The sequence below is a fragment of the Hemibagrus wyckioides genome, linkage group LG10 (genome assembly GCF_019097595.1).
Source record: "Hemibagrus wyckioides isolate EC202008001 linkage group LG10, SWU_Hwy_1.0, whole genome shotgun sequence".
Classification (NCBI taxonomy): domain Eukaryota; kingdom Metazoa; phylum Chordata; class Actinopteri; order Siluriformes; family Bagridae; genus Hemibagrus; species Hemibagrus wyckioides.
This window is the reverse complement of record NC_080719.1, coordinates 24,878,958-24,906,288: the sequence shown is the minus strand read 5'-3', so window position 1 is coordinate 24,906,288 and position 27,331 is coordinate 24,878,958. Positions and strand designations below refer to the sequence as shown.

The window sequence follows — 27,331 nt, the reverse complement described above, 5'->3', positions numbered from 1 at the left end:
CCAGTTTGAGTATCTCTGCCTTAGAAAGGGTTAGGAAGGGTCACTGCAAATCAATACAGAATTAGAGTGATTGTCTTTATCTTACATTAAAACATTCCTCTCCTGATAATGGGAGTGGTCTCTTCCAGTTTGACCATATAGCATGAAGAATACGAAGGATTTTTATTTATTTATTTATTTATTTGTACAAATGTTGAACATTTTTCATGAGTCTGATCCCTTCCACTGAAGCACATCTTCAGACCACATGCTGATGGATTTGATCTAACATGGATCATCAGGTTTTATACAAACTTGTGGAGTCAACTTGTTTCAGCTTGAGTGCAGACTTTAAAGCAAAGATGTGGCAGAGCAAATACTAAGAAACTCTGAAATTCATGTAAATTCCTACTTTTCACAAGTTGTTACTGATAATACTGATTTAATAGAAATCCTTTAGGTTAAATTAAAGAATACCAAACCGAAGCATTTTCACACGTGGTCTCAGACTTTGGGATGTACTCTTGCCTTCACCATCACCAGCTCTCACTCTAATTGGACAACTAAAGTAATTTTGCAGAGACATGGTAGAGTGCTCTCAACCACAACATCAAAACACCAATTGAGAGCATATCTTTTGGAAGAATGGTGTTCATCTCTTCAGTATAGTTCCTTAGAGTTGTAGAACATATGAGCTGAAGGTGCATTGTATTGGTTTTGGAGGATTAACACCTTACTAAGCCACATTTATATTGTAATTTGTCACACAACTGTAGTTACTTCACTGTTATTCCATAGTGGTATAGATAGTGAGGTCATAAAATTATCTCTAGGTACAGGTCCAGGTACATCTTTCCAGATGGTTAGCATGGTTGCCTTGGATCTTCAGGGTTGAGGGTTCAATCCTGCCTCCACTCAGTGTTCACAGAGCTTTCATGAGATTTCTCGGTGTGTTTTGGGGGATTTCTACCAGATACTATAGCAGGAGTGTCCAATGCTATCCACAAAGGACCGGTGTGTGTGTAGGTTTTTAAACCAATCAAGCAGGAGACCCACCTGATTCCACCTGTTTAATCAGTTAAGCTTGGCATACTTTAGAGTCAGGTTGTGGTTTCTGCTTGGTTACAATGAAAACCTGGACTCACACTGACCTTTCCGGATACCCCTGGACTATTGTTTCCTCCATCATTCCGAAGACATGTATCGTAGACTGATTAGCATCTCTAAACTCTCGTCGTGTGTGAATGATAGTCGTGCCCTGTAATGGGTTGGTACTCAGTCCAGTGTGCTCCCTGTATTGTGCCCCTGGCATAAGCTCCAACCTCCCCACACCCCTGTGTGGGATTAGTGGTACGAGAAATGAATAGGTGGAGTTTTTACAGCAAACAGGGCAGTCTTTGTTTTTAGTTCATATTTCAGATAAAAAACAGTTAAACATCTGCACAACTGCTAAAGTCTTTAAGTACTCTGCCATTTCCTCTAACTAATGATTATAAAGCTTTCCCTTGAAAGCATTACTAAGGGGATTTCTCCAAGGATCCCATTCTGACAGTGAAACCATCTCTTCCCTAAAAAGGACAAAGCAAATTAAGCATCTTCTAAGAGTACACTGCATTGATATTCCATGCAATTTATATCTATTCTCTTGAAAATCTTATAAGATGATGCCATGATATTGGGCAGTATAATTATAATACCATGAATTTTTCATAACACAACCTCTGCAGCAGGCAAACAGCCATTTCCTCCCAACTGCACTACTTCTGCCTTTCTTCCTATATCACACCACGCTCTGCATATTTAAACAAGTCCAATATACACTAGCACTGTCTTCTTTCAGTGCCAAACAAATGCAGTGATATGCAGAGGAAGATCTCAGACTCCTGTTTAGATCGTATCTCGATAAACTGTGTTCATTCGGTAGAACCTTATTTATCTGCAGGAATGGTATGATGATAGACCTGTCTACCTTGTCAACATAATGTACAATCAATGTGCTCTGATACTGTGTTAAGTTCCAGTTACTAGGTGCTGCTGAGCTGGATGGTTTAAATGGTGAAGAATAGCTAAACCCTAAAATACATAAAATCAGTTTCTATAAAGAAAATAGTTGATTACTTTTTTACTTTTGTTGAACCAAGAACAGCACCAACAATAGTCATAAATAAGAAATAACATAAATGCAGATAATCTGTTCCAGCCACCCAAAAATATGATCAATATTCCCAATACGAAGTGTATGTACACTGTATGGCTGCTTACAAAGAACTGACCCAAGCCAAGCATTCCATGTCAAGGCTCCTCACAGGAAGTCGTGCCACCAAGCTTGGGCTAAAAATAGAACAGACCGCCCACACCACCAATCTGTCAACAAAAAAACACCCCAAAAATCACCTAGCTTTTGAACGCATGTTGGTATCGCGGGTTAACTCTTTCAAACAGCTTTCACTGACTGAAAAATATTCGTAAACTCGCTTCACTTGGCTTTCCATTGACGCTAACAAGTTTTGAACGGCTCCTTGGTGTATGTAAAACTTGGTTCGGTTCTTTCGTATGCTGAAAATGCTTCATAAGCTGATGCAAATTTCTTGCAAAATTTTAATTCTTAAGGCGAAAATTCTTATGGCATCCCTGTGATAGTACCTGGTGGAAATCCCACAAAACACAGTGAGAACATTGCGTTTGCTCTGCGTGATTTGACAATCACTTAATTTAGTCAATATATTTAAGCCCGGTTTGCTGATACATCCGTAACACTTCATCAGCAGTGATGGTAAACATGTACTCGAAATACAATAGGAAGTGTGATAAACATGAACAAGGTGAACTCGCTCACTGATTTGTTTGAAAATGTCGTTTTGTAGATAAACAGATTAAGTAAACATTCTCCAATCAAAATACAAATTACACAAAGGGACAAGTGGCAGAGCCATAGATTTTGTGAGCTGGCTAATGTGATGTGCTCTAAATTGAAATAGGACACAAGTGTGTAAAATCAGCATGGCTATTTATCATTAATAATGATCTAATAATCATCATCATAATCCAGGTCAGAGAACAGGCAGATAACATCAAACAGGCCATATCCACAGTACGATCAAAACCGAGAAAACATAGACGAGGCTCAAAAGCAGGAAGTATGACAACAAATTGGGACATTCGTAACAGCTAGAAACTAAAAATACAGCTCTTTGTTTTCCATTTATCTTTTTTTGTTTGATTTTCAGAAACAAATGGCATGATTACAGACTCGAAACACATGACTTAAAGAATAGCGAGAATAGCATCTGATTTCCTTTGACTGTGTTCCTGTGTGTGTATATAACAGTAACATGCCTATAATGAGACTCTTGCTGTAAAACAGCTCGAAGACTTGATTGGCTTCATAATAAATAGTAAGTCTGAGTTATTGATAGGTCATAGCTGTTTCCAGGATTGAATAAAAGGGTGAAAAACTTCTAGCACTGACTAGGAGCACAGACATGCTTGAATTACTGAATTTGAGAGTATTGGGATCTTCAGTGAAGCCTTAACAAGCCTCCCAACAGAGTTTTAGGCTGATGGTGTCCTAAGTCTGTGACCCTTTAAAGACAAGTACAGTGGAACCTCGCCATGGGAATTTAATTCATTCCAGGAGGCGAGTTCTTAAGGAGAAAATTTGTATTGAGAAACAAATTTTCTCATAAAAAATAATGTAAATGCAGATAATCTGTTCCAGCCACCCAAAAATATCACCAATACGACGTGTATGTAAACTGTATGGCTGCTTACAAAGAACTGACCCAAGCCAAGCATTCTATGTCAAGGCTCCTCACAGGAAGTCGTGCCACCAAGATAGAAAATAAAACAGATCACCCATACCACCAATCTATCAACAAAAAAACACCCCAAAAATCACCTAGCTGTTGAACACATGCCGAAGGCAATGTTGGTATCGTGGGTTGACTCTTTCACACAGCTTTCACTGACTGAAAAACAATCCTAACAAGATGCTAACAAGTTTTGAGAGCACACGCAATTTAGCTGCGATTTGTTGAAAATGCTTCGTATGCCGATGCTTATTTCTCACAAAATTTCAATTCTTATGGCAAAAATTCAAAAAGGAGGGCATTCGTATGGCGAGGTTCCACTGTAAATGGCAAGAAAATGAGCTTCTATTTTGCTGTATAATTTCTCCTGTGGAAACACCGCTCTACTGTGTTTATGAAGATCTAGTGTCCTCTTGTCATGAATAATGTATTCGGTTGTGACCTCTTTGTGAATTTGGCAATAAATTGAATCTTTACAGGGGGCTCGGGAAAACAGGACTCAAAATAAGTTGGCATGGCAGGGCTGATCATCTGGTTCATGTCTGTCCTGTCCCTCCAGATGTCTCATGCTGAGGCGTCGTGGCCTGCTGATGGGCGCCTGCGTGACTCTCATTCACAGATGGATTATCTTGCGTTGGCGCAGGACACTTTGATTAATTAAATTTTAAACCGGTTCTGTTCTGAGTTTCTGAAATTGCATGCTCTAACGGCCTGTATACGTCATCGTTGTCGGGAGATGGATCCTCATGCATGCTGCAGTTGTTTGTTGCTGCTGTTGTTTTCGATTTCATATCATTATCATAAGCAAATTGTCAAGCGGCAAATGCCATATTAATTTTACGAAATGTAATTTGTACGTTTATTAAGGCCCTTCTTGAAATAAATGGGATATTGTGCTCTGGTTAGAGCAAATTCCATCATCTATCTTACTCAGTAGGTTAAACTTCCATGACCGAAGCAATAAAGTAGATAAGCATTAAATACCAGAAATGTTTATGAGAGTATTGTGGTGGAAGGGAGCTGAATGATAAGGCTGCATTTCAGGAATATGGAGCTCACGGGGACTGCAGTGGGCATGTTGGCAGCTTGTAGGAAGGGAAAAAAGCAGTGTAGGCAAAATAGATAATGCGGGGTCTCACTTTCGGTCTATAAACCTCCATAGTGCATTCAGATTTTACCAAGAGAGTTGTAAAGGATTACAGAGTGTAAGGTTTTATTGTATCAGACCTTACAGTAGACACCCATCACATGCAACAAGATAGTTTAGGTACACAACATTTTGTGTGTGTGTGTGTGTGTGTGTGTTTGTGTGTGTGTATGTTTTCAGCCTGCCAGCTGCTGAAGAGTGAAGATCATATTGAAGAGCATAGATCTTTGTGTTACACTTGTGCTCTTATCTCCCATTGATTTTTTCCCGGCTATGAAGTTGGCATAGCAGCTGTGTGTCCTTCCATGATATAAGCTGCCTTCTGCAAACAGATCAATGTCTGGAGACTGCATTTCCTCTGGGCTCTCAGCAAGCATGGGCATAATACCTCACCAGATTCCAGATACACACTCTGTGATGAATGCATCCACTGGAGGTGTATTAACAAAATATCAAGACTTGAAGTACATGGAGGCAAAAGTGCTTATTTAGATGGAACACTGCGAGCTCTGAGAATTTACGCCATGTTTATATGGAGAAGGAAAGGTGCAGGAGGGGATAACATCCTGTTCTGATTGTGGTCACTTTGAAAAAAATGAGAATCTGAGAAATTACCCAGGTATAAACATGCACAGAAAGAGGAATGACAGCTCACATGATTACATAAGGATTTAAAAGGTCTATGCTGAAGCTGAAATGAACAAAAATCTACACACTTGTGTCATTTTAAAGCTAGAAAGGACTGCCAACTGTATAATATTCTTATTCACGCAGCAGAGAGGCTGTTATACAGGTGTATTTCTGGTTAATTAGCTCGATTAAGTTCAAGTGAAAAACAAGTTCATGTGTGTGAGCCGTGTGCTTTAACGGTACTTTACATAGATAAAAACACCATCTCAAAGACTTTAATACTAATTCATGATTCATTTAAAGGAAATCAGTCCTGTTGTTGATTGACTCACACCATTTAGACTTGGCTGAATAAACGACTATGGCTTTTAGTTTTGCGTTAAGCGCTATTAACCTATTGGCTTGAAGGTTCAGTTTTGCTGACTGTTTATATGAAATTAAAGGGATATGATATTAAGGGGCTCTTTCATGTTGAACTTTTTGGAGTTTAATCTGGTGTGCACCCTGGCTGTTACACTGACCATCCACTTCATTAGAAACACCTATACACCAGCACATGAATGCAGTTCTTCATGTGGCAGCACAGTTAAAAAAAGTTTAATGCCATCCGGTGTACTTTCCCCTCCTCACCACCAGAGGGAATCTGACACTTTCGGGTCATGCAGCTTTCACTTCCTGTCTGTGGGACTTATATACCACACACTCACAGGTCACTTTTTGCAAAGTGTTGCCAGTTTACCTGCATTACCAAGCCTTTTGTTTCCATTGAGCACGTTTGCTTTCCGTGTATGTTTTCTTAGTTTTTCGCTTTTGTCTTTGTGTATATTTGGATTTGTCGCCATGCTGATTGCTATTTTCTGTTTCTGTTTGTTCTCGCTGTCTCACGATTTGGATTTGTTGCTTTGATTTCTTAATAAAACTCCGCACATGGATTCTACCTCCACTTCACCTGCATCATTGTTAGTAAAAGCTTCAGGGATTAATCTTTGGGACTTTGATGATGACATGGTTTTGGTACCAGATGGGTACCAGATCTGATTATTTTTAGAAAATGTTGATCCTTGGGGTCACTAAATTTTACACAAAGTGATGTGAAAAACAACAGTTCTGTAGGCAGAAGCACATTGTTGATATGAGTGATCAGAGGAAGACGATCAGATTGGTTCAGGAAGGATATAGTAACTCAATTAATCACTCTTTACATCCGTGGTGAGCAGAAAAGCATCTCACCACATCAGGTTCCCCCCCTGACAGCCAAGAGCTGAAATCCCCCCAATCCGGACAGCTTTTCCTGGTCTTTAACTGTCCAGTTTTTATAAGTTTTGTCTCACATAGGTGTCATTTATGAATCATTATTATTTATTCCACAAACTGTATATGTTATAAAAGCATCAATCATCTCATCAAGCAGCTGAGAACTAGTGTTTTTATTCCAATAGATAAAAAACAAAAAAAAACAACTAGGTTTTCTTCTGGATCACAGTGTGCTTTATTATTTGGCTTAAGAGCAGCAGTGATGCCGTGTCTCATATTTCTCTCACTTGCCAAAAGCAGTGGGGGAGTCAGGATCAGAGCATCGCCCTCCATAAAAGTTAGCAGTGGCACGAAGAAAAACAGTGGGATGAAAGTGATGTGAAAATGTTTTTCGCCCTGAAAGTCAGCTCGCTCTGGTCTTCTGGCCACTTTGCACAACTTCTAATATCAGATAGTCTGAAGGATTAAGTCGGTGTATCCACTGTGTGCATTCAGAGACAAGACCATAAAAAATATCTGCTTCTCTCATGGGAGTTTGTTTCGCTTGAAAAGTAAAGCAAAAGTAGAAATGTGCAGAAGAAGTGCACATGAAGAAGATTCTAATATTGGAGCTCCATGTCTAATGTGTGCAGGTGGCTGATGTTAGCATTTTTGCGTCTTGCTGTTTGCCAACTCGGCCATTCAACCGTACAAAACGCTGTATAGTACTAAAAATACTCGAAATTTGAGCCTGCAGTGCCATTTCTTTCTAACAAGTTCTCAGTGATCGTCAGCTGAAACTATTATTAGCTAATATTACTATTATTAGCATTAATAGCATAGCTACACAGTTACCTAACATTGCGTACTTTTTCAGGGGTTAATCCACAGCATCATCATGCCACTTTCTTCTGTGATAAAAACTAATAAAATATAACGAGTTTGTTATGTAAAAATTTTACTAAAGCTTTATATAGATTTCATTTACAAATTTTTCCTAGACTAACACTGCTAACTTCATGTCCACCTTCATTCTTTCATCTAAAAACACTCCGTCTTGGAAAAGCACTGGTGGCATTGCATTTCATGTCTTTAAGTTATATTTTTTCCCAGAGTACAGCTTGATTTTTGCACAAACATGATCTGGGGGCTCTGGGACCTCACAGGCTTCTCTTTTTTCTCCCAGCAGGCTTCAGTAAGGTACAGAGTGGAGGTCTTTAGAGAGTGTCTATAAAATGACTGACAGATCTAAATCTCTAGATTCCTTTTTCTACCTATTTAATATGTTCATACTGATGCCATGGCATTAACTGGTATTTTGAATCATGTTTTGCTTATTTTTCAGGTTATTTATATATTTCGGAAAGAAATTGCTTATTGCTCCTTTAAGTTGTCCAGGAGTATGAGCGTATGTTCATGTTCTGTTATCACATATGTTATAGCTGAAGCAAACGGTCATTCCCTCACCATCCTGTCTAGCCAATTGTTCTCTCTCTTTTGACGTTAATAAGCAAAAGAAATGGAGATTGTGATGTTACAGAGAAACCATAACTCACAATGTCTTCTTTCTGTCTTCTTTCCTGTGGTGGTAAACATAACGATTGCTACAATGCTGCACGCTAGCAAACACCTTCCATAAACGTTGATATTCAAGTAATATTTAATAAAAACCTGCTCTCTCAACTCTTTCGAATATCCAGCTGTAGTGATGTGTGATCTCAAGTCGCCAGACGATCGCTAACCTTTTGCTCAAAAGTTTTTTGAAATAAAGTTGTCTAAAAAGTCACCAAATCTAGGGACAAAGCTAATAAATTGGCTACATGGTGTAGCACAGTGAGTGTGCCACTTCTATATATGTTTATGGTGAATTTCTAAGGCATTTCATGAGGCTGTTCCTCAGATAAATGTAAGTATCTGCACCACTGCAGGAAGGGGTTAAGCACAAAACGAGAACTTCTGCACTTTCCCTCACACATTCAAACCCCAGCTAAGAGAACTGACGCAAGAGCAATGGCGAAAAGCAAAGAAATGGAGTGGAGAGCTCTTAGTTAGAGCCATGGGATTTGAGAGAACTCGCTCTCTTTGTTTGGTAATGTGTCATTTTACACTTCATTTCTTAGCTCTCGCTCAAGATTTTTGACTAGTGGAGAGTGGCCAAGGACTAATCACAAGCATGGCTTCATCTCCACTCTATCACGTGATCCACAGAGGCCTTTTACGAGGAAGTGGAAGCCACTTACTCAGGATTTCTTATTTTTTTCTGTTGATGTTTTCTTTCCTTCTCTCAGCCTCTGCTCTCTAGAGCTTGAAAATGCATGCATGCCCCAAATGGAGTCCTCTTCCCTATAATCCAGGTCATACTCTTCTGGAGGTTGAAAGCAGAATATTTACTTGGAGAATGTTGCTGCACTCTGAAAGTAGCAGCTGTGATAATACTGACTCGAGCAAAGCATATATGGGATTATTCTTTTTTTATCAAAAATTTGAGGATTTTATGTATTTATATGTAGAAATATATATAGATACAGGAACATCTGCAACAGATCCAGCAGGTTCAGGGCCAGTTTTTTCCCCATAACCATAAATCTATTGCACTCTACACTACACCACTAGGACACTCATGTCTCACTAACACTTCAAGGCCTGTAACCACCTTGCAGTTCTGCTCCACCTTCTATGTTCTGCTATATCTTCTCCGTATAATATAATTATAAATGTACATAATTGTTAATTCATACAGTATACATACAGGAACACAGGGTTAATGAGGTGCCATTCTGTAGCAGGAAGTGCTTTTGGAATTGTATGCAAATCTGGCAGTGTGGTCTTAAAGGTTATTAAAAGTCTTTTAATTATGAGTTAAAATAATAAAACATGATGGGGTATACAGTAGGTAGGAAAATAATCAATGAGTGCAGTATGACGCAGCACGACTATCCTGAAGTTGATTATTTTCCAATATAACAGCAAGTGATTTATTTCCTGTTATCACTTATATTCTAATAAAAATTAAACACAGCTTGGCTTATCCTCAAGAAATTGGAAAGCACTTTCCCATGGCAGAAAACATACAAAGTTTTGGCACTAGAGAACTCTAGAGAAGGAAAGACACTCCTTACTAAACAAGAATGTTAAATAAATCTTATCTGTTGAAGAAAATTTCAACATATCATCGATTATACTTCTTTGTTAAGTTACAACACTGTTTTAGTTTTAATGTTTTAGATTTGATTAAGTGGACAGTGTCAAAGCTTTCCATGACTAGAAAACCAAGAGTTGATTATTTGCACTGATCTTTGTCCAGGAAGAATGTCGTGACTGTCTTCTCTCTCTGTAATAACAATACTTGCCAGTGGTCAGTTTCCTGCTATTTGTTGTGTGCAAGCAGGAAAGGTGTAGTGGCCAGCTGTCAGAGAAAGCCTTACGCTCACACACTTGTAGCAGTCGGGTAAACTCTGCCAGCTAGAAGGACGAACAAATTTGGAGTACACGCTGCAAAAAATGTCAAAGTTTAGGGATTTCTTTGCTTATATTTATGGCTCTACCAAATTCACGTCCATGACGATCCTATCATGGACCATTCAATCAGCCTTTTCTCATAAAATTAACAGTTTCCCCTGAAATTCAAAATTGAGCCAATATTGTGATTTTGGATGAAGTACAGTAAAGCTAGCATCCAATGTGAGATTTGATTAAAGGGTTAAAGGAATTAATTTGGAGAATTCCTGAAAGCAGTGCACATTTTATTGTCCATTATCTTCTCCTTTGTACTTCTTTTGAATTTAAATTCAGTCAGTGGTAGCATTCTTTGATTTGACAGCAATTGGTTGGAATAATCGATCAGAAAATGCTGAGCCAGGAAGTGTAGCTCAGTCACCGGATACTTAGTTATTACCTTCATTCATGGAGATAAGCTAGGCTAGTTCTTCAGTCCTGTGTGATTAATATCATTTATTTAGTCACTGCCATGAAACCTCATCTTTCTCTTATTGGATTGGTGAAATCTGTAGTCTGTGGAATTAGGATCTGTAGATGAGGAATTAGTCTCATTGAAAGTGACTGATAGACCGGGAACACCCCACAAGAGCTGCAGTTTTGGAGATGCTCTGATCCAGTGGTCTATCCATCACAATTTGGCCCTTTTGGTCAAACTCAAAGCTCAAATCCTTGTCCATTTTTCCTGCTTCTAACATCAACTTTGAGGACAAAATGTTGACTTGCTGCCTAATATATCCCACCCACTAACAGGTGCCATGATGAGGAGATACTCAGTCTTATTCACTTCACCGGTCACTGCTCACAATGTTATGCCTGATCAGTGTATATAGCAATGAAAAAATCTTCAGGAATTCTTGCTGTAGTAATGTTTTAAATGGTGCAATGTTTCTTTATAATATCGTCTCAGGGAGATTTTCTTTGCTACCATCGTCTCCGGCTTGCTCATTAGGGATGACTTGCTAAATTTATCATTTATCTTGAGCTTATATATTTCTGTAAAGCCTGTTTGTACCTGTGACTAATGTTAAAAGCACTATACAGATGAAATTAAATTGAATTAAAAGATTGCTTGAATCTGAAGGTAACTGTGAGCTACACATTCTCATCTCAATGCCACTCCATCATGTCCACTCCACTGCAGCCCTCATCGTCTCTGCGGTCATGCCATAAAACCATTTCATTTTGTGTTAAACCACTTTTTTAATCATGTTCCTCCTAGGCATTTCTTATAACCCCTGACAAGGCCACACAGGCATCCATCACTGCACCTTTTTCCTGTTTTTGTATATCCCTGCAAATGTCATATAAAATGAGAATCTATCAGCGGTCTGAATTGCATCGGACACTCTTGCTTTGCACCTCATGGGGGGTGAGCCTGTCATAATTTCCTTGCCCCAAGGTGGCGGTGACATTTGTTGTGGGTTCAGAGGTTCACCAAGAGTCCAAGAATGACTTCACCCAAATCGGAAAACCTTTCCTTATGGGAACCGTTGCTCTCGGTAAGAAAAAAGACATCTTGTTTTTTATTTATTTATTTATTACTCTGCAAATTGTGGAGGAACTGAGCGATCCCTGTATGTGTTAATTGGGATGAGAGCTGTTTGGCGCTTTAGCAACCCTGGTGCTTGATATGAGTCTTCATTTCTCTCTTCTTTTTTTATTTTATCTCTGTGTGTCTTCAATTCTAATCCCGTTAGTTGGTAGCCTCACACAGAGTGGTGAGGTCCCGAGGCTTCCTCGCACCACTCGCCACCTGAGACTTCTGTCAACAGAGCAAACATAATTCTGCTCACCAGAGTATCACTTGCTACCCTTTTCTAATTTACAGCTTGAGCCACTGTGAGAGCATCAGAGGGACAGCTGCTAGTGTGTGAGTCTTATTTAAAGGGAGGTTTATGTAACCTCTAATGTGATCCCTTTCTAAATAGTCAAGGCTTTGTTGTCATTGAGAGTGTGTATCACATCAAAGTGACTGGCATCTGTACTGTCCAGTGCTGCCAAGTCTTTTCAGCAGAAAGTAGTAGTTAATGCATGCCCCAAAAGTGACCAAGAATTTATTATTGTTTTTTATGATGGTGAAAAAATGGTGATTGGTGATAGGCTATAGAGACAATGGTGTTCAGTGATTGGTCACTAGGAAAAATTGTGATCAGTGATTGGTCACTAGGAAAATAGTGATCAGTGATTGGTCATTAGGAAACACTGGTGGTCAGTAATTGATCATTAGGAAAAAACGTTATCAGTGATTGGTCATTAAGAAAAATTGTGATCAGTGACTGGTCCCTGGGAAAATGATCAGTGATCATTTAATCAGTGATCATGTAATGCATGCCCCAAAAGTGACCAAGAATTTATTATTGTTTTTTATGATGGTGAAAAAATGGTGATTGGTGATAGGCTATAGAGACAATGGTGCTCAGTGAAAAATTGTGATCAGTGATTGGTCATTGGGAAAATAGTGTTCAGTGATTGGTCATAAGGAAACACTGGTGATCAGTGATTGGTCATTAGAAACACTGGTGATCAGTGATAGGTCATTAGAAACACTGGTGATCAGTGATAGGTCATTAAGAAAAGGGTGGTCATTGATTGGTTATTAACAATGGTGATCAGTGACTGGTCAGTTGGAGATAATGATGAGAAAAATAAAAGTCACTGGACACTCTTGCTGTGCACCTCATGGGGGTGAGCCTGTAATAATTTCCTTGCTCCAGCATGGAGGTGACATTTGTTGTGAGTTCAGAGTTCATAAAGAGACCAAGCATCAGTCAGGCTCTATACACTGGTGCTCACTGCTCTCTAAACCAGTATAACCAGCAGAAGAGCTGTTAGCTAAAGAGTTGTATCAAGTACAGGACAGCAGCTAATGTCTACTTTAAAAAAGTGGCTAAACTTTCTAAAGGTGTATAAAAAGTCACCAAAGCCGACCAGACCCGATTCTATCAGATTTTTAAAGGTAAATAAAAACAGCTAAAACAAGTATAATAGCCTTTTTAAGGGTCAGCAGCTTCGTGCGTTTGTCTAAAATCCCATAGCGGACTCCAGGGAACTGCTGCAATTACAAAGGCTCTTACCTTCCTCAGTTGTAAGAGCCCTTGTAAGCTGCTGTAATGTACCCACCATAATCCCTCAGCACTGCTTCATATTTACTCATGACTTTCTTTTGTTGATGTTGAAGTTTCAACACTTTGTTCATTTTATAATATCAGTTTTAAAAAAAAGCGTGTGAATTTTTTTGCCAGTTTTAGTTCAATAATGGCTGAAGTACTTTTTGAGAAAATTCTCACGGTTCACTGGGAGTAGTTGATGTTATTTATAGATGATGGACAGCGATCTCTAATGTTTTACTAATGCTTTGACACTTTCTTTATCGGCTCAGGTGGAATTGTCAACGTGATGCCATTTTTATTTTCTGAGATTTACCACAGCAGAACACAGGTAACTTGTCCAGCGCTATTAACTCCTGTTGAGCTCATGGGATAAAATGTTAATTCTTTTTTTTTTTTGGCAGGTCTTGTGGTTTAGGAGAGCTGTACTGGGAGGACTTACTACATGCACAATCCTAAATATATTATGGTAAGCATTGTTTCTTCAGGATTTCTCATTCCTTACACATACTTTGCTATTACATTCATGATAGTTTTTGAATTATTCATAATATGCATTAAGATGTCGAATAAAATGATATTTTAATGGTGCTATCAGATATGAAATGTATTAGATATGTCATATGGATATTAATATTTTGTGCTGAATGAACAGATATTGTGGAAACAAATGCAAATACAGTTATTTACAAAAGACTTTTTTTGTGGACTAGGAAAAAGTCATGCAAGCAGCAACTTTAATGTGCATGAGTGGTCAGATATGAAGGTTATGGCACTGGGTTATGGTCATGGGTTCACTGAACTGGTCACTGTGTGTCAAAGATACTGCTCACAGGCCAGTTCCAGCTGATAACTGATCACAGTCGTAATCTGACCCAGCATTTTCATCCCGAAGAATATATATATATATATATATTGTACAGCCATACAGTATACATAGCCATAACAGCCATAACTCTAACGACTGCTTACTGTTAAAGTGAATAGCATTGATTATCTCATGTTAAGGGGTGATTTGCTCAGTGTTGATCTGCTGATCAAAGCAGGAAATATTAGCAGTAAGGCCAAATTATGATAGCTAGACAACTGGGTCCATGCATCTCCAAGCCAGCAGGACTTGTTAGGTGTTCCTGGTATACAGTTGTTAGTATCTACCAAAAGCGGTCCAAGGAAAGACAAGCAGTGAACAGCCAACAGGGTCATGAGCTCCAGTGACTCATGTGGGGAATGAAGGCAAGCTTGTTTGTTCCAATTCCATAGCACAAATTGCTGAAAAAGTTAATGCTGGCTATGACAGAAAGGTATCAGAACACACAGTGCAGCTTGCAGTGTATTGAGCTACAGAGCTGTAGACTGGACAAAGTGTCCCTGCTGATACCTGTTCACCAGTGAAAGTGCCTACAATGTGCAAGTGAGCAGCAGAACTGGACCATGGCACAATGGTAGAAGTGGTCTGATCTGATGAATCAGGTTTCCTTTTCCATCATGTAGATGTCTGGTTGCGTTTGTGTCGCTTACCTGGGGAAAAGATGGCAGCCGGATGCGCTGTGGGAAGAAGTCAAGCCTGGGGTTGGTTATTCGTTTGGGGTCCTTAAGGTTCTTAACCAAATAAAGCATCTGAAATTTGTTAAAAAAAAAAAAATCAAAGCAGGTACAAACAAATGGGAACTGTAAGAGCTAAAATTGACAGACTTTAAGGCTATGCCCACTTTGGTTTTGAATCTGAATACAGATAGAGATATAAATATTTGGAGCTCTAAACAGGTACAGAGAGTGCTATTGCATTACACCTCTTGAATACACTGATGACACATTTTGATGTCATCAGCCACAGCATCTAGTTTGTCCCATCTCACTAAGTTTTACAAAAATCAGTCCAATCTAATCAACTGTTTAAAAGTATTGAGTTAGCAATCAACATCGTTCCTCAGGAGAGCCAAAGCAATTACACGGGAGCAAATGAAATGGAAGAAGAGTGGGTCCAAGTAATGAGGGAATATCCAGGCCGTATTGCTTCTGAAGTTTTTTTGGCCCTTCTTCAGACCTTCAAGTAGGTTCTTTTAAAGTTGTGTGCCTCCCTGTTTCATCCTGGTGGAACTGATTGTTCCACTGACTCATCCCAATAAATGGCTTCTAGCTGGCTCTCTTATTTGTAGACAAGAGTAAAAGCATCCCTAATGGTGTTGCTTCTATTATTCATATAACCACACATCTCCTTTCTGCTTACCTGTGGCTAAGAACAAAATATTAGCACCTGTTTGCTTTGGTGTATTTCATCAGGCCTAGTCTGATATATTAACTTCAGGGTTATTAGACCATCCAATTCTAGCATCTTGATAGAGCTTCATTTACTTTACTGCTGCATGTAATCCAAATGTATTTACTCTCTCCTCAGCCAGCATGGCCATTTGATTTAACTCTACACCATGTCATCCGCTGCACTTTACTGAACTCTGCTCGCAATCATTTTCTGGCCAGCTCTTCTAAAATGCCCATATTGTAACTCTGCAACAATGAAGTTTTATATTCGCTGTCAGCCACCTTTGTTTCCGTCAACAGGCTGCAACATTCATCTCGGCTCATTTGCATCTCACAAATAGGTTGCATCTGGTCTTTTAGCGATGAAGGAAGCTAATTGGAATAGCAGGAGACGTGCTTTCAGAGCGATCACCACACACCACAAATCAGCGCATTAAGCCACATAGTGTTTGCTTCTCAACAAATACATACACTGGCTCATAATGATTAAAGAGGAAAATGTGTGGGGAGCATTTATACTACACTATTCTCTACTTTGTTTATTTGGTCTGAATGCTATGGCTAATTTTTCTGGGGGTGTTTTTCCATATGCAGTGTTCAGATTGAACAATTAATTTTTATTTGACACAAAAATATGTCTTCAGTAGTAGATTCTGCCAACACTGTAAAAGATCTTGTAATTTTTTAGTATTTATCTAATATTAATACAATAGTATAATGCTACATATTTTTTTATTATTACTTTATAAAGTATTAATAAATAAGATTACATGAAACCAAATAGATTAATAAATTATTTCGAGACATTTCTACTAACAAAATAAAATCTTTAATTTTTCTTATTCTAATGGCAGATGAATTTATTTTTTCTACAAATAAATGCATAAAATTAGAAATATCTATCTCATTTTTTAAAATGGCTTAACAATCTTAATTGTAATCTTTTAACATGTAACACTAGAAAAATATGACTATTTTAAAAATATTTCCACTCTCCAATAAGTCTTTTTTTATATAGAGGCTCGACAGATTAATAGTTAAAACCTGTTAAAGCTGAAAGCACACTTTGATCATTCTGGGCTTTTTTCTCATAATAAATAAAAAATAATAATAATAATAAAAAAGCAACAGCGGCTGTGTACTTTTGATTGATCATCACTGTGAAACACACAATGTTCAAAACTGGTTTATTGGCATCCTACCTACAGGCTTTTGGCCCACACGTCAATGTGTTAAGCAGTTTCTCCTTGCTCGGTTTTGTCAGCTCATAATTTAGATATGTAATTATCACCCCAAAACATAAATCTCTTGTATCACCTCCAGTGCAAAGAGGACTGGAATAGTTTTGCACTGAGCTCTACTGAAGCAGATCAGCGAAAAGATTAACAAATAAATCTCTCAGGGATCAGGGATGCAAGTTTATCTACTGGATTCTGATGAAGCTATTACTTTTTCTACTTAAAACAGACGAGACCATTTTTGTGAAGTTCTAAGGTCTAAGTTAGTCCAGTAAATGTGGATGTAAACATCTTACTTGACAATAAAATTGATAAAGCAGTTTAGATAATAGTTTACACCTGTTTATATATTCTTTTATCTTCAGGAACTACTTTATCCTGGTCCCAGCAACATGGGAGTAATACACCCACTAGATGGGACATCACACACACACACACACACACCTCACCTAGGGGAAATTGAGCATACCAGTTCATGTTTTTGCTAGTGGACGAAACCAGAGAACCCAGAGGAACCCATGTGTACCCAGGCAGAATGTGTAAAGTGCACCACAGACAGTAACCTGAGCCCAGGATCAAACCAGAGACCCTGGGGCAGTGAAGCACTGATGCAGTCTCCTTCCTCATCATGCTGGGTTTTGTTTTGTTTTGTTTTTTTAATAACATTTATGTATTCTGTGTATGGTTATGTGAGTTGTTATAATGTGTTTTTGCAGATTTCATGTAGTGTTATGAACATCATCTCTTAGTAAGCTGGTGCTGGTTTAATAGGTTTTTGCACAACCTATTAAAGTTTTTGAAAAATTGAAGTATCATAATTCAGAGACAAATGGGCGGTTCCTGTCTCTTAACATTTTCTGAATAAGGTTTGAGTTTGTTCATGCCTAAGAAATATAAACAGACTAGTAGCTTGATTTAAACCACTGCTTTACTCACTAGGCAGCTATTAATCATGAACGAATAAGTCCTAGACATTGCACAGCAATTCACATTGACAATAACGAATGTGGTCTTTCTTATTTCTGCTTAAACTCAGAAACCTTCTGAATGTGTGCACTCTGAACTAGCGGTGGTATGAGGAGATGAATCGATGCAACAGTTTAAAGGCCAACAGCTGAAATTAATCAAGATGCCAATCATAAATCGCTTATGATGGATTATCTGCACGTTCGATTTCTTAGCACTTATCCTACACATGGGAAGGGGAAGCCTGGAAGCTTATCCCAGGGGACTTGGGGCACAAGGGAGGGGACATCCTGGACTGGGTACCAACACATAGCAGGGCACAATTTTTACATTTACATTTCTGTCATTCCGTCTGATATGCATGTCTTGGACTGGGGGAGGAAACCGAAGTAACACTGAGGAAACCTCTGAAGCACAAGGACAACATGCAAACACCACACACACACACACACACACGGCAGAAACAGGAATCGAACCCCAGCCCCTGAGATGCACGGCACCCGACATGTATATAGTTTAGGTTAGGTTTCTATATCTTCATCATTCACAGATTAACATGAGGTCTGTCAAAGATTCTGAACAAATTGGTGATATATCGATTAGAGGCTAGCAGATTCAGAGACATCCTCACATATCACATGGTCACCTTACAACAAAATCATATCAAATCTATAAATCTAAACCAGCTACCATTTGTGGACAAGCTTTCTTGTAAAAATATTAATAAATAAATAGTGCGACTACTATTTGTGTTTGTATTTGTGAGTGTATATATTTAGAACACATTATCTGTTCAGTCCAAATAACATTCATATACGCATATATGAATGTTGCATCCCTAGTGGCAAAGTCTCCAGTGCCAGGTATAGACTTTTACTCTATCTGTATCTCTATTTCATTTGTCTCCATCAGTCACTTGTGGTAACCAGCAGTCTTCATCCTCTCTTGCTGTCAAATCTGACATAAGACAACACAGCTCAAACCGACGTCCTTATTCCAACCGTATTGTCAGTGCTCTAAATCCATCAATACTGTCAGCAGTCTGTGTTGACATACGAACCAATACAACGAGTCCCTATGTCTCCTAATGCCGAGCTTCCCACTCTGCTATTCCACAGCCTAATGATTATTTTGTCATACGTGAAACGAGGGAATGCTCTGACAAACGACATAACTAATACCTCCTGGTTTTGATCCAGTTTGCTATAGGTGGAAGCTGCTCTGCACAGCCTATAATTGAGTCATCAATGAGCGAGCGGGGAGCCAGAGCAGACGCAGCTAAATTGTTAATGGCCGTTGGCTACACATTGATCACCGCGGGACTCTGTCTGAGTTGCCTAACACTGATGAGCTATTGCATTCCACCTTGCCATATTTGTCACCTGAGTGTAACCCCTAGTGCCCCCTCCATCACTGTGGTCTGAGTGGGAAGAATTCACCATGCAGCCCTGATTGTGGAAAAAATGGAGTCTTCTAAACCAACTGAAAGAACATCAAGAAGTCACACATCGTGAGGCGCTTCATAAATCCAGAGATGTTTGTAAAGTGACACAGAGATGGACTCCAAAGCACTCCATTTAGAGCTAGAATAAGGTGCCAAGTAGCAGCACTCCGGTTATTAGTGCATGTTCAGACACAAGGGGCTCGTGATCGCTCCTGCTTTGCAAAGACAAGAGTTTTAAGAACATTTTCACTAGCTATTTCCCGAACATCTTGGTCTTGGTCTGGTTTATGGTTTGTGTCAGCCTTTTAATTCCTTCTGAAGGACAGCTGAAAGAAATAAAAAGCTTCCATATCCTATTTTATTTTTTTTTCTGTCCTTATATAATTCATATTTTTATTGATTAAGTTCTAGTGTTTTCTACTTTCAGTGGGTCTTTCTCTCTCCTTGAGCTACAGTGGCACCTTAAAGCAACGGCGTTTTGATGTTCGTGACTCGAGCGCTCTTTCTGTCTGCAGCTGTTGGCCTCTGTTCAAAGAGACGCCTTTTATCTTTATTCTAGGTCCAGCCAGAGAGCACGTCCTTTTACCTGTAATCAATCTATTTCATAGAATATACTGGAATAATTTATCACCATTCATCTGGGAGCTGTAATAAAAATGGGAAATATATTTAAATGACTCATTTACATTTCCTGACAGCTGCAGGATATCCTGTACTGGTAGTTTATTATGAATGGTTTCCAGTCTTTACATTTGTCATGCTATCAATCTGTCCATCTTAGGGCAACTTCTATACCAGTTTACTGCTCCATTCCAGTCCGACTCCTTAAATCTTTAAGGTTGTTTTGGCGTTTATTCCAGGCCATGCAGCGCTATCGATTCCTTGTCCTTGTACTCGGCACACAAACACTTAGTTCATAAAGCCTGTAGGATAGGAATGCAGGGAAGGAACATTGGCTGGCCTGGATTATACAGTTTGCCATATGCTGTCTACTGATTTCCTGCAGTCAGAACAAGGTCCCTTCTGAACCGCTCCCAACGCTCTCTTCCAGCATTGCACATCTTATTTATTTATTTACCTCAGAGAGTCGGAGTGAATAAGAGTGCAGGTGTAGGTTCAGAGAAAACTGAAATAGAAAAAAAAAGGTGAAGAGAGTGGATACTGCTTTTGGAGAGAGTTGAACACAGCGAGAGTGTGAGAGAAATGGAAATAGAAGGCGCAGAGAGAGAAAGAGACAAAGAAAGAGCCCTTGTGAGACGACCTCATCTGTCACAGACCGACTTTGTCATTAATATGCGGCAGCTGCATGCTGATGGCTGGCACTGACCCATTTTCTCTCTCGAATCTTACTGAGCGATGGCGAGAGAGGCGCAGGTCTGAGGATAATCCGCTTTGTGTGGAACACCCAGGTAGCATGGCTAAAGACAAGCCTTTTGGCACACGGAGATGAGCTTTGAACACAGACACTCGTGTCCTGTGATAATGACTTCTCTTTGACCACTGGACTGTGATTATGTAAGCAGCAGGAGGATGGCAGTGTACCTGATCTTCAAGAATAATAACCGTACAAAGCAAAGCCATTTTTCATATTTGGCCAAGCCAAAAAAATGTCAGGGAAATAAATGTGAAGCTTCTGTGTTAGAGAGTCTAATAAAGAAATCCATTTATTAATAAATCTCTTTCTGATTACAGAATATTAGGCAAATATTGTATAAAGTATTAAAAAAATATAAGTATCTTTCCCAGTGGTATGGACAGAACATGTAATTCAAGCCATGACAGAAAGCTAGTGTTCTTTCAGACCTAGCACTGACTCCTCAAGGCCAGAGCATAAACGTTCCAGGCTGCTTTAACCTTTGTTGCGATCTCTCCCCTGTATTTAATATAGTAGTTAAGGAGAAGATTGCGTGCACGGCTGTTTCTGCTATCAAATATTTCCTAATATTTCGCACAGCATATGTTTAAGCAATTATTGCACATTACCAAGGCACCGAAACACTTGCATCCTGTACATACTAATTTCAGCTCAAACCTTGACTGTGTTTAGAACCTGCGAGGGGATTATAAACTTATGGAGGACAAAAGCAAAGAATTATCCAGTGGATTTATCAACACACACTGTTCCTACATCTGTGATTAATCGTGAGGTATTAAACAGGTGTACAAGCTCTTAATGTATTATAATAAAAATGGTGTACTATATTTACCCCCACACAAGGGAAATAATCACATCTGATCTCGTGTTCATTAAGCAGTTTCCAGAACAAACGTACAATGTTTATTCATTTGTTTTATTCATTATCTCTCCGCTCTGAAGCAGGAAGGCTTTGCTTTCCCTGCATTGGAGATCTCCTGTGAGGTGGAGAATGAAGAATATGTCTCTTTTTCTTTCTCTGCCTCTGTCCTCCTCATACAGGTGTTGGGCAGTGGTAGACATCGTTCCCCAGATGGCTGTCAAGTCCATCCTGGAGGAGAAGCTCTTAAATACCAGCTTGGTCCGGATGGAGACCACTCGACCGGCACACACATTTATCTACTCCAACATCTCCCTGGAGGAGTAAGTGCACACACACACACACACACACACACACCACATGCATACAGACGTTTGTCTTACTATACTTGTGAGGCCCATCTAGTGACAATTATTAATGCGGTTAATTAATCCTCTGCCCCACATAACTCTAACCTTAACCTTAACTTTAGTAACCAACACCAAACATTTAGTCTTATTTAGGTTTCTTTATTTTTTCCCCAAAAAAAGAAGATTTTTAAAGCAGTGTGCCTCAGCCAGATATCCCCGGAAACTGATATCCCTGTTCATGTGGAAAGATATAGATATAAAAGATATAAAAGATATAAAAGCATGCCCCCCCAAACACACACACACACATATGTCTCCCCACATACCCCCCCCCCAAACACACACACACACACATATTTATACCCACATACCCCCCCCCCAAACACACACACACACATATTTATACCCACATACCCCCCCAAACACACACACACACATATTTATACCCACATACCCCCAAACACACACACACACATATTTATACCCACATACCCCCCCAAACACACACACACACACATATTTATACCCACATACCCCCCAAACACACACACACACACATATTTATACCCACATACCCCCCAAACACACACACACACACATATTTATACCCACATACCCCCCCCAAACACACACACACACATGTTATACCCACATACCCCCCAAACACACACACACACATATTTATACCCACATACCCCCCCCAAACAAACACACACACACACATATTTATACCCACATACCCCCAAACACACACACACACATATTTATACCCACATACCCCCCCAAACACACACACACACACATATTTATACCCACATACCCCCCCAACACACACACACACACATATTTATACCCACATACCCCCCAAACACACACACACATATTTATACCCACATACCCCCCCAAACACACACACACACATATTTATACCCACATACCCCCCCACACACACACACACATATTTATACCCACATACCTCCCCCCAAACACACACACACACACATATTTATACCCACATACCCCCCCCAAACACACACACACATATTTATACCCACATACCCCCCCAAACACCCCCCAAACACACACACACATATTTATACCCACATACCCCCCCAAACACACACACACACACATATTTATACCCACATACCCCACCCAAACACACACACACATATTTATACCCACATACCCCCCCAAACACACACACACACATATTTATACCCACATACCCCCCACACACACACACACATATTTATACCCACATACCCCCCCACACACACACACACATATTTATACCCACATACCCCCAAACACACACACACATATTTATACCCACATACCCCCCAAACACACACACACATATTTATACCCACATACCCCCCCCAAACACACACACACACACATATTTATACCCACATACCCCCCCCCAAACACACACACACATATTTATACCCACATACCCCCAAACACACACACACATATTTATACCCACATACCCCCAAACACACACACACATATTTATACCCACATACCCCCCCCAACACACACACACACACATATTTATACCCACATACCCCCAAACACACACACACATATTTATACCCACATACCCCCCAAACACACACACACATATTTATACCCACATACCCCCAAACACACACACACATATTTATACCCACATACCCCCCAAACACACACACATATTTATACCCACATACCCCCCCAAACACACACACACACATATTTATACCCACATACCCCCCCAAACACCCACACACACATATTTATACCCACATACCCCCCCAAACACACACACACATATTTATACCCACATACCCCCAAACACCCACACACACATATTTATACCCACATACCCCCCCAAACACACATACACACATATTTATACCCACATACCCCCCCAAACACACACACACATATTTATACCCACATACCCCCCAAACACCCACACACACATATTTATACCCACATACCCCCCCAAACACACACACACACATATTTATACCCACATACCCCCCCAAACACACACACACACACATATTTATACCCACATACCCCCCAAACACACACACACACATATTTATACCCACATACCCCCCCCACACACACACACACATATTTATACCCACATACCCCCCCAAACAAACACACACACATATTTATACCCACATACCCCCAAACACACACACACACATATTTATACCCACATACCCCCCCAAACACACACACACACACATATTTATACCCACATACCCCCAAACACACACACACACATATTTATACCCACATACCCCCCCCAAACACACACACACACATATTTATACCCACATACCCCCCCAACACACACACACACATATTTATACCCACATACCCCCCCCAAACACACACACACACATATTTATACCCACATACCCCCCCCAAACACACACACACACATATTTATACCCACATACCCCCCCAAACACACACACACACATATTTATACCCACATACCCCCAAACACACACACACATATTTATACCCACATACCCCCAAACACACATACACACATATTTATACCCACATACCCCCCCAAACACACACACACACATATTTATACCCACATACCCCCCAAACACACATACACACATATTTATACCCACATACCCCCAAACACACACACACACATATTTATACCCACATACCCCCCCAAACACACATACACACATATTTATACCCACATACCCCCAAACACACATACACACATATTTATACCCACATACCCCCCCAAACACACACACACACATATTTATACCCACATACCCCCCCCAAACACACACACACATATTTATACCCACATACCCCCCAAACACACACACACACACATATTTATACCCACATACCCCCCCAAACACACACACACACATATTTATACCCACATACCCCCCCAAACACACACACACACATATTTATACCCACATACCCCCCCCCCAACACACACACACACATATTTATACCCACATACCCCCCAAACACACACACACACATATTTATACCCACATACCCCCCCAAACACACACACACACACATATTTATACCCACATACCCCCCCAAACACACACAAACATATTTATACCCACATACCCCACCCAAACACACACCCACACATATTTATACCCACATACCCCCCCAAACACACATACACACATATTTATACCCACATACCCCCCCAAACACACACACACATATTTATACCCACATACCCCCCAAACACCCACACACACATATTTATACCCACATACCCCCCCAAACACACATACACACATATTTATACCCACATACCCCCCCCCAAACACACACACACACATATTTATACCCACATACCCCCCAAACACACACACACACACATATTTATACCCACATACCCCCCCAAAAACACACACACATATTTATACCCACATACCCCCCCAAACACACATACACACATATTTATACCCACATACCCCCAAACACACACACACACATATTTATACCCACATACCCCCCCAAACACACACACACATATTTATACCCACATACCCCCCAAACACACATACACACATATTTATACCCACATACCCCCCCAAACACACACACACACATATTTATACCCACATACCCCCCCAACACACACACATATTTATACCCACATACCCCCCAAACACACATACACACATATTTATACCCACATACCCCCAAACACACACACACACATATTTATACCCACATACCCCCCCAAACACACACACACACACATATTTATACCCACATACCCCCCCAAACACACATACACACATATTTATACCCACATACCCCCCAAACACACACACACACATATTTATACCCACATACCCCCCCCCAAACACACACACACATATTTATACCCACATACCCCCCAAACACACATACACACATATTTATACCCACATACCCCCAAACACACATACACACATATTTATACCCACATACCCCCTCCCCAACACACATACACACATATTTATACCCACATACCCCCCCAAACACACATACACACATATTTATACCCACATACCCCCCCAAACACACACACACACATATTTATACCCACATACCCCCCCAAACACACACACACACACATATTTATACCCACATACCCCCCCAAACACACACACACACACATATTTATACCCACATACCCCCCCAAACACACACACACATATTTATACCCACATACCCCCAAACACACACACACACATATTTATACCCACATACCCCCCCAAACACACACACACATATTTATACCCACATACCCCCAAATACACACACACATATTTATACCCACATACCCCCAAACACACACACACACACATATTTATACCCACATACCCCACCCAAACACACACACACATATTTATACCCACATACCCCACCCAAACACACACACACACATATTTATACCCACATACCCCCCCAAACACACATACACACATATTTATACCCACATACCCCCCCCCAAACACACACACACACATATTTATACCCACATACCCCCCCCAAAACACACACACACACACATATTTATACCCACATACCCCCCAAACACACACACACATATTTATACCCACATACCCCCCCCAAACACACACACACACATATTTATACCCACATACCCCCCCAAACACACACACACACATATTTAAACCCACATACCCCCCCCCAAACACACACACACATATTTATACCCACATACCCCCCCAAACACACATACACACATACCCCTCCCCAACACACATACACACATATTTATACCCACATACCCCCCCAAACACACATACACACATATTTATACCCACATACCCCCCAAACACACACACACACACATATTTATACCCACATACCCCCCCAAACACACACACACACATATTTATACCCACATACCCCCCCAAACACACACACACACACATATTTATACCCACATACCCCCCCAAACACACACACACATATTTATACCCACATACCCCCCCAAACACACACACACACATATTTATACCCACATACCCCCCCCAAACACACACACACATATTTATACCCACATACCCCCCCCCAACACACACACACACATATTTATACCCACATACCCCCCCAAACACACACACACACACATATTTATACCCACATACCCCACCCAAACCCACACACACACATATTTATACCCACATACCCCACCCAAACACACACACACACATATTTATACCCACATACCCCCCAAACACACATACACACATATTTATACCCACATACCCCCCCCCAAACACACACACACATATTTATACCCACATACCCCCCCCCAAACACACACACACACACATATTTATACCCACATACCCCCCCCAAACACACACACACATATTTATACCCACAT

General features: G+C 40.1%; 1 protein-coding gene across 3 annotated transcripts in view; it reads left to right on the top strand.

Moving 5' to 3' along the window:
• The window catches only part of si:ch211-51h4.2 (uncharacterized), a 147,967-nt gene that overhangs the window by 61,945 nt on the left and 58,691 nt on the right, over positions 1-27,331 (top strand). For 2 of the 3 annotated variants that reach the window (XM_058401580.1, XM_058401582.1), the window contains exons 9-12: positions 11,696-11,795; positions 13,676-13,734; positions 13,808-13,872; positions 21,727-21,867. In XM_058401580.1, the coding sequence (XP_058257563.1) occupies positions 11,696-11,795; positions 13,676-13,734; positions 13,808-13,872; positions 21,727-21,867 (365 nt within the window). The remainder of the gene's footprint in view (positions 1-11,695; positions 11,796-13,675; positions 13,735-13,807; positions 13,873-21,726; positions 21,868-27,331) is intronic. The other variant, XM_058401581.1, reaches the window with a different exon arrangement.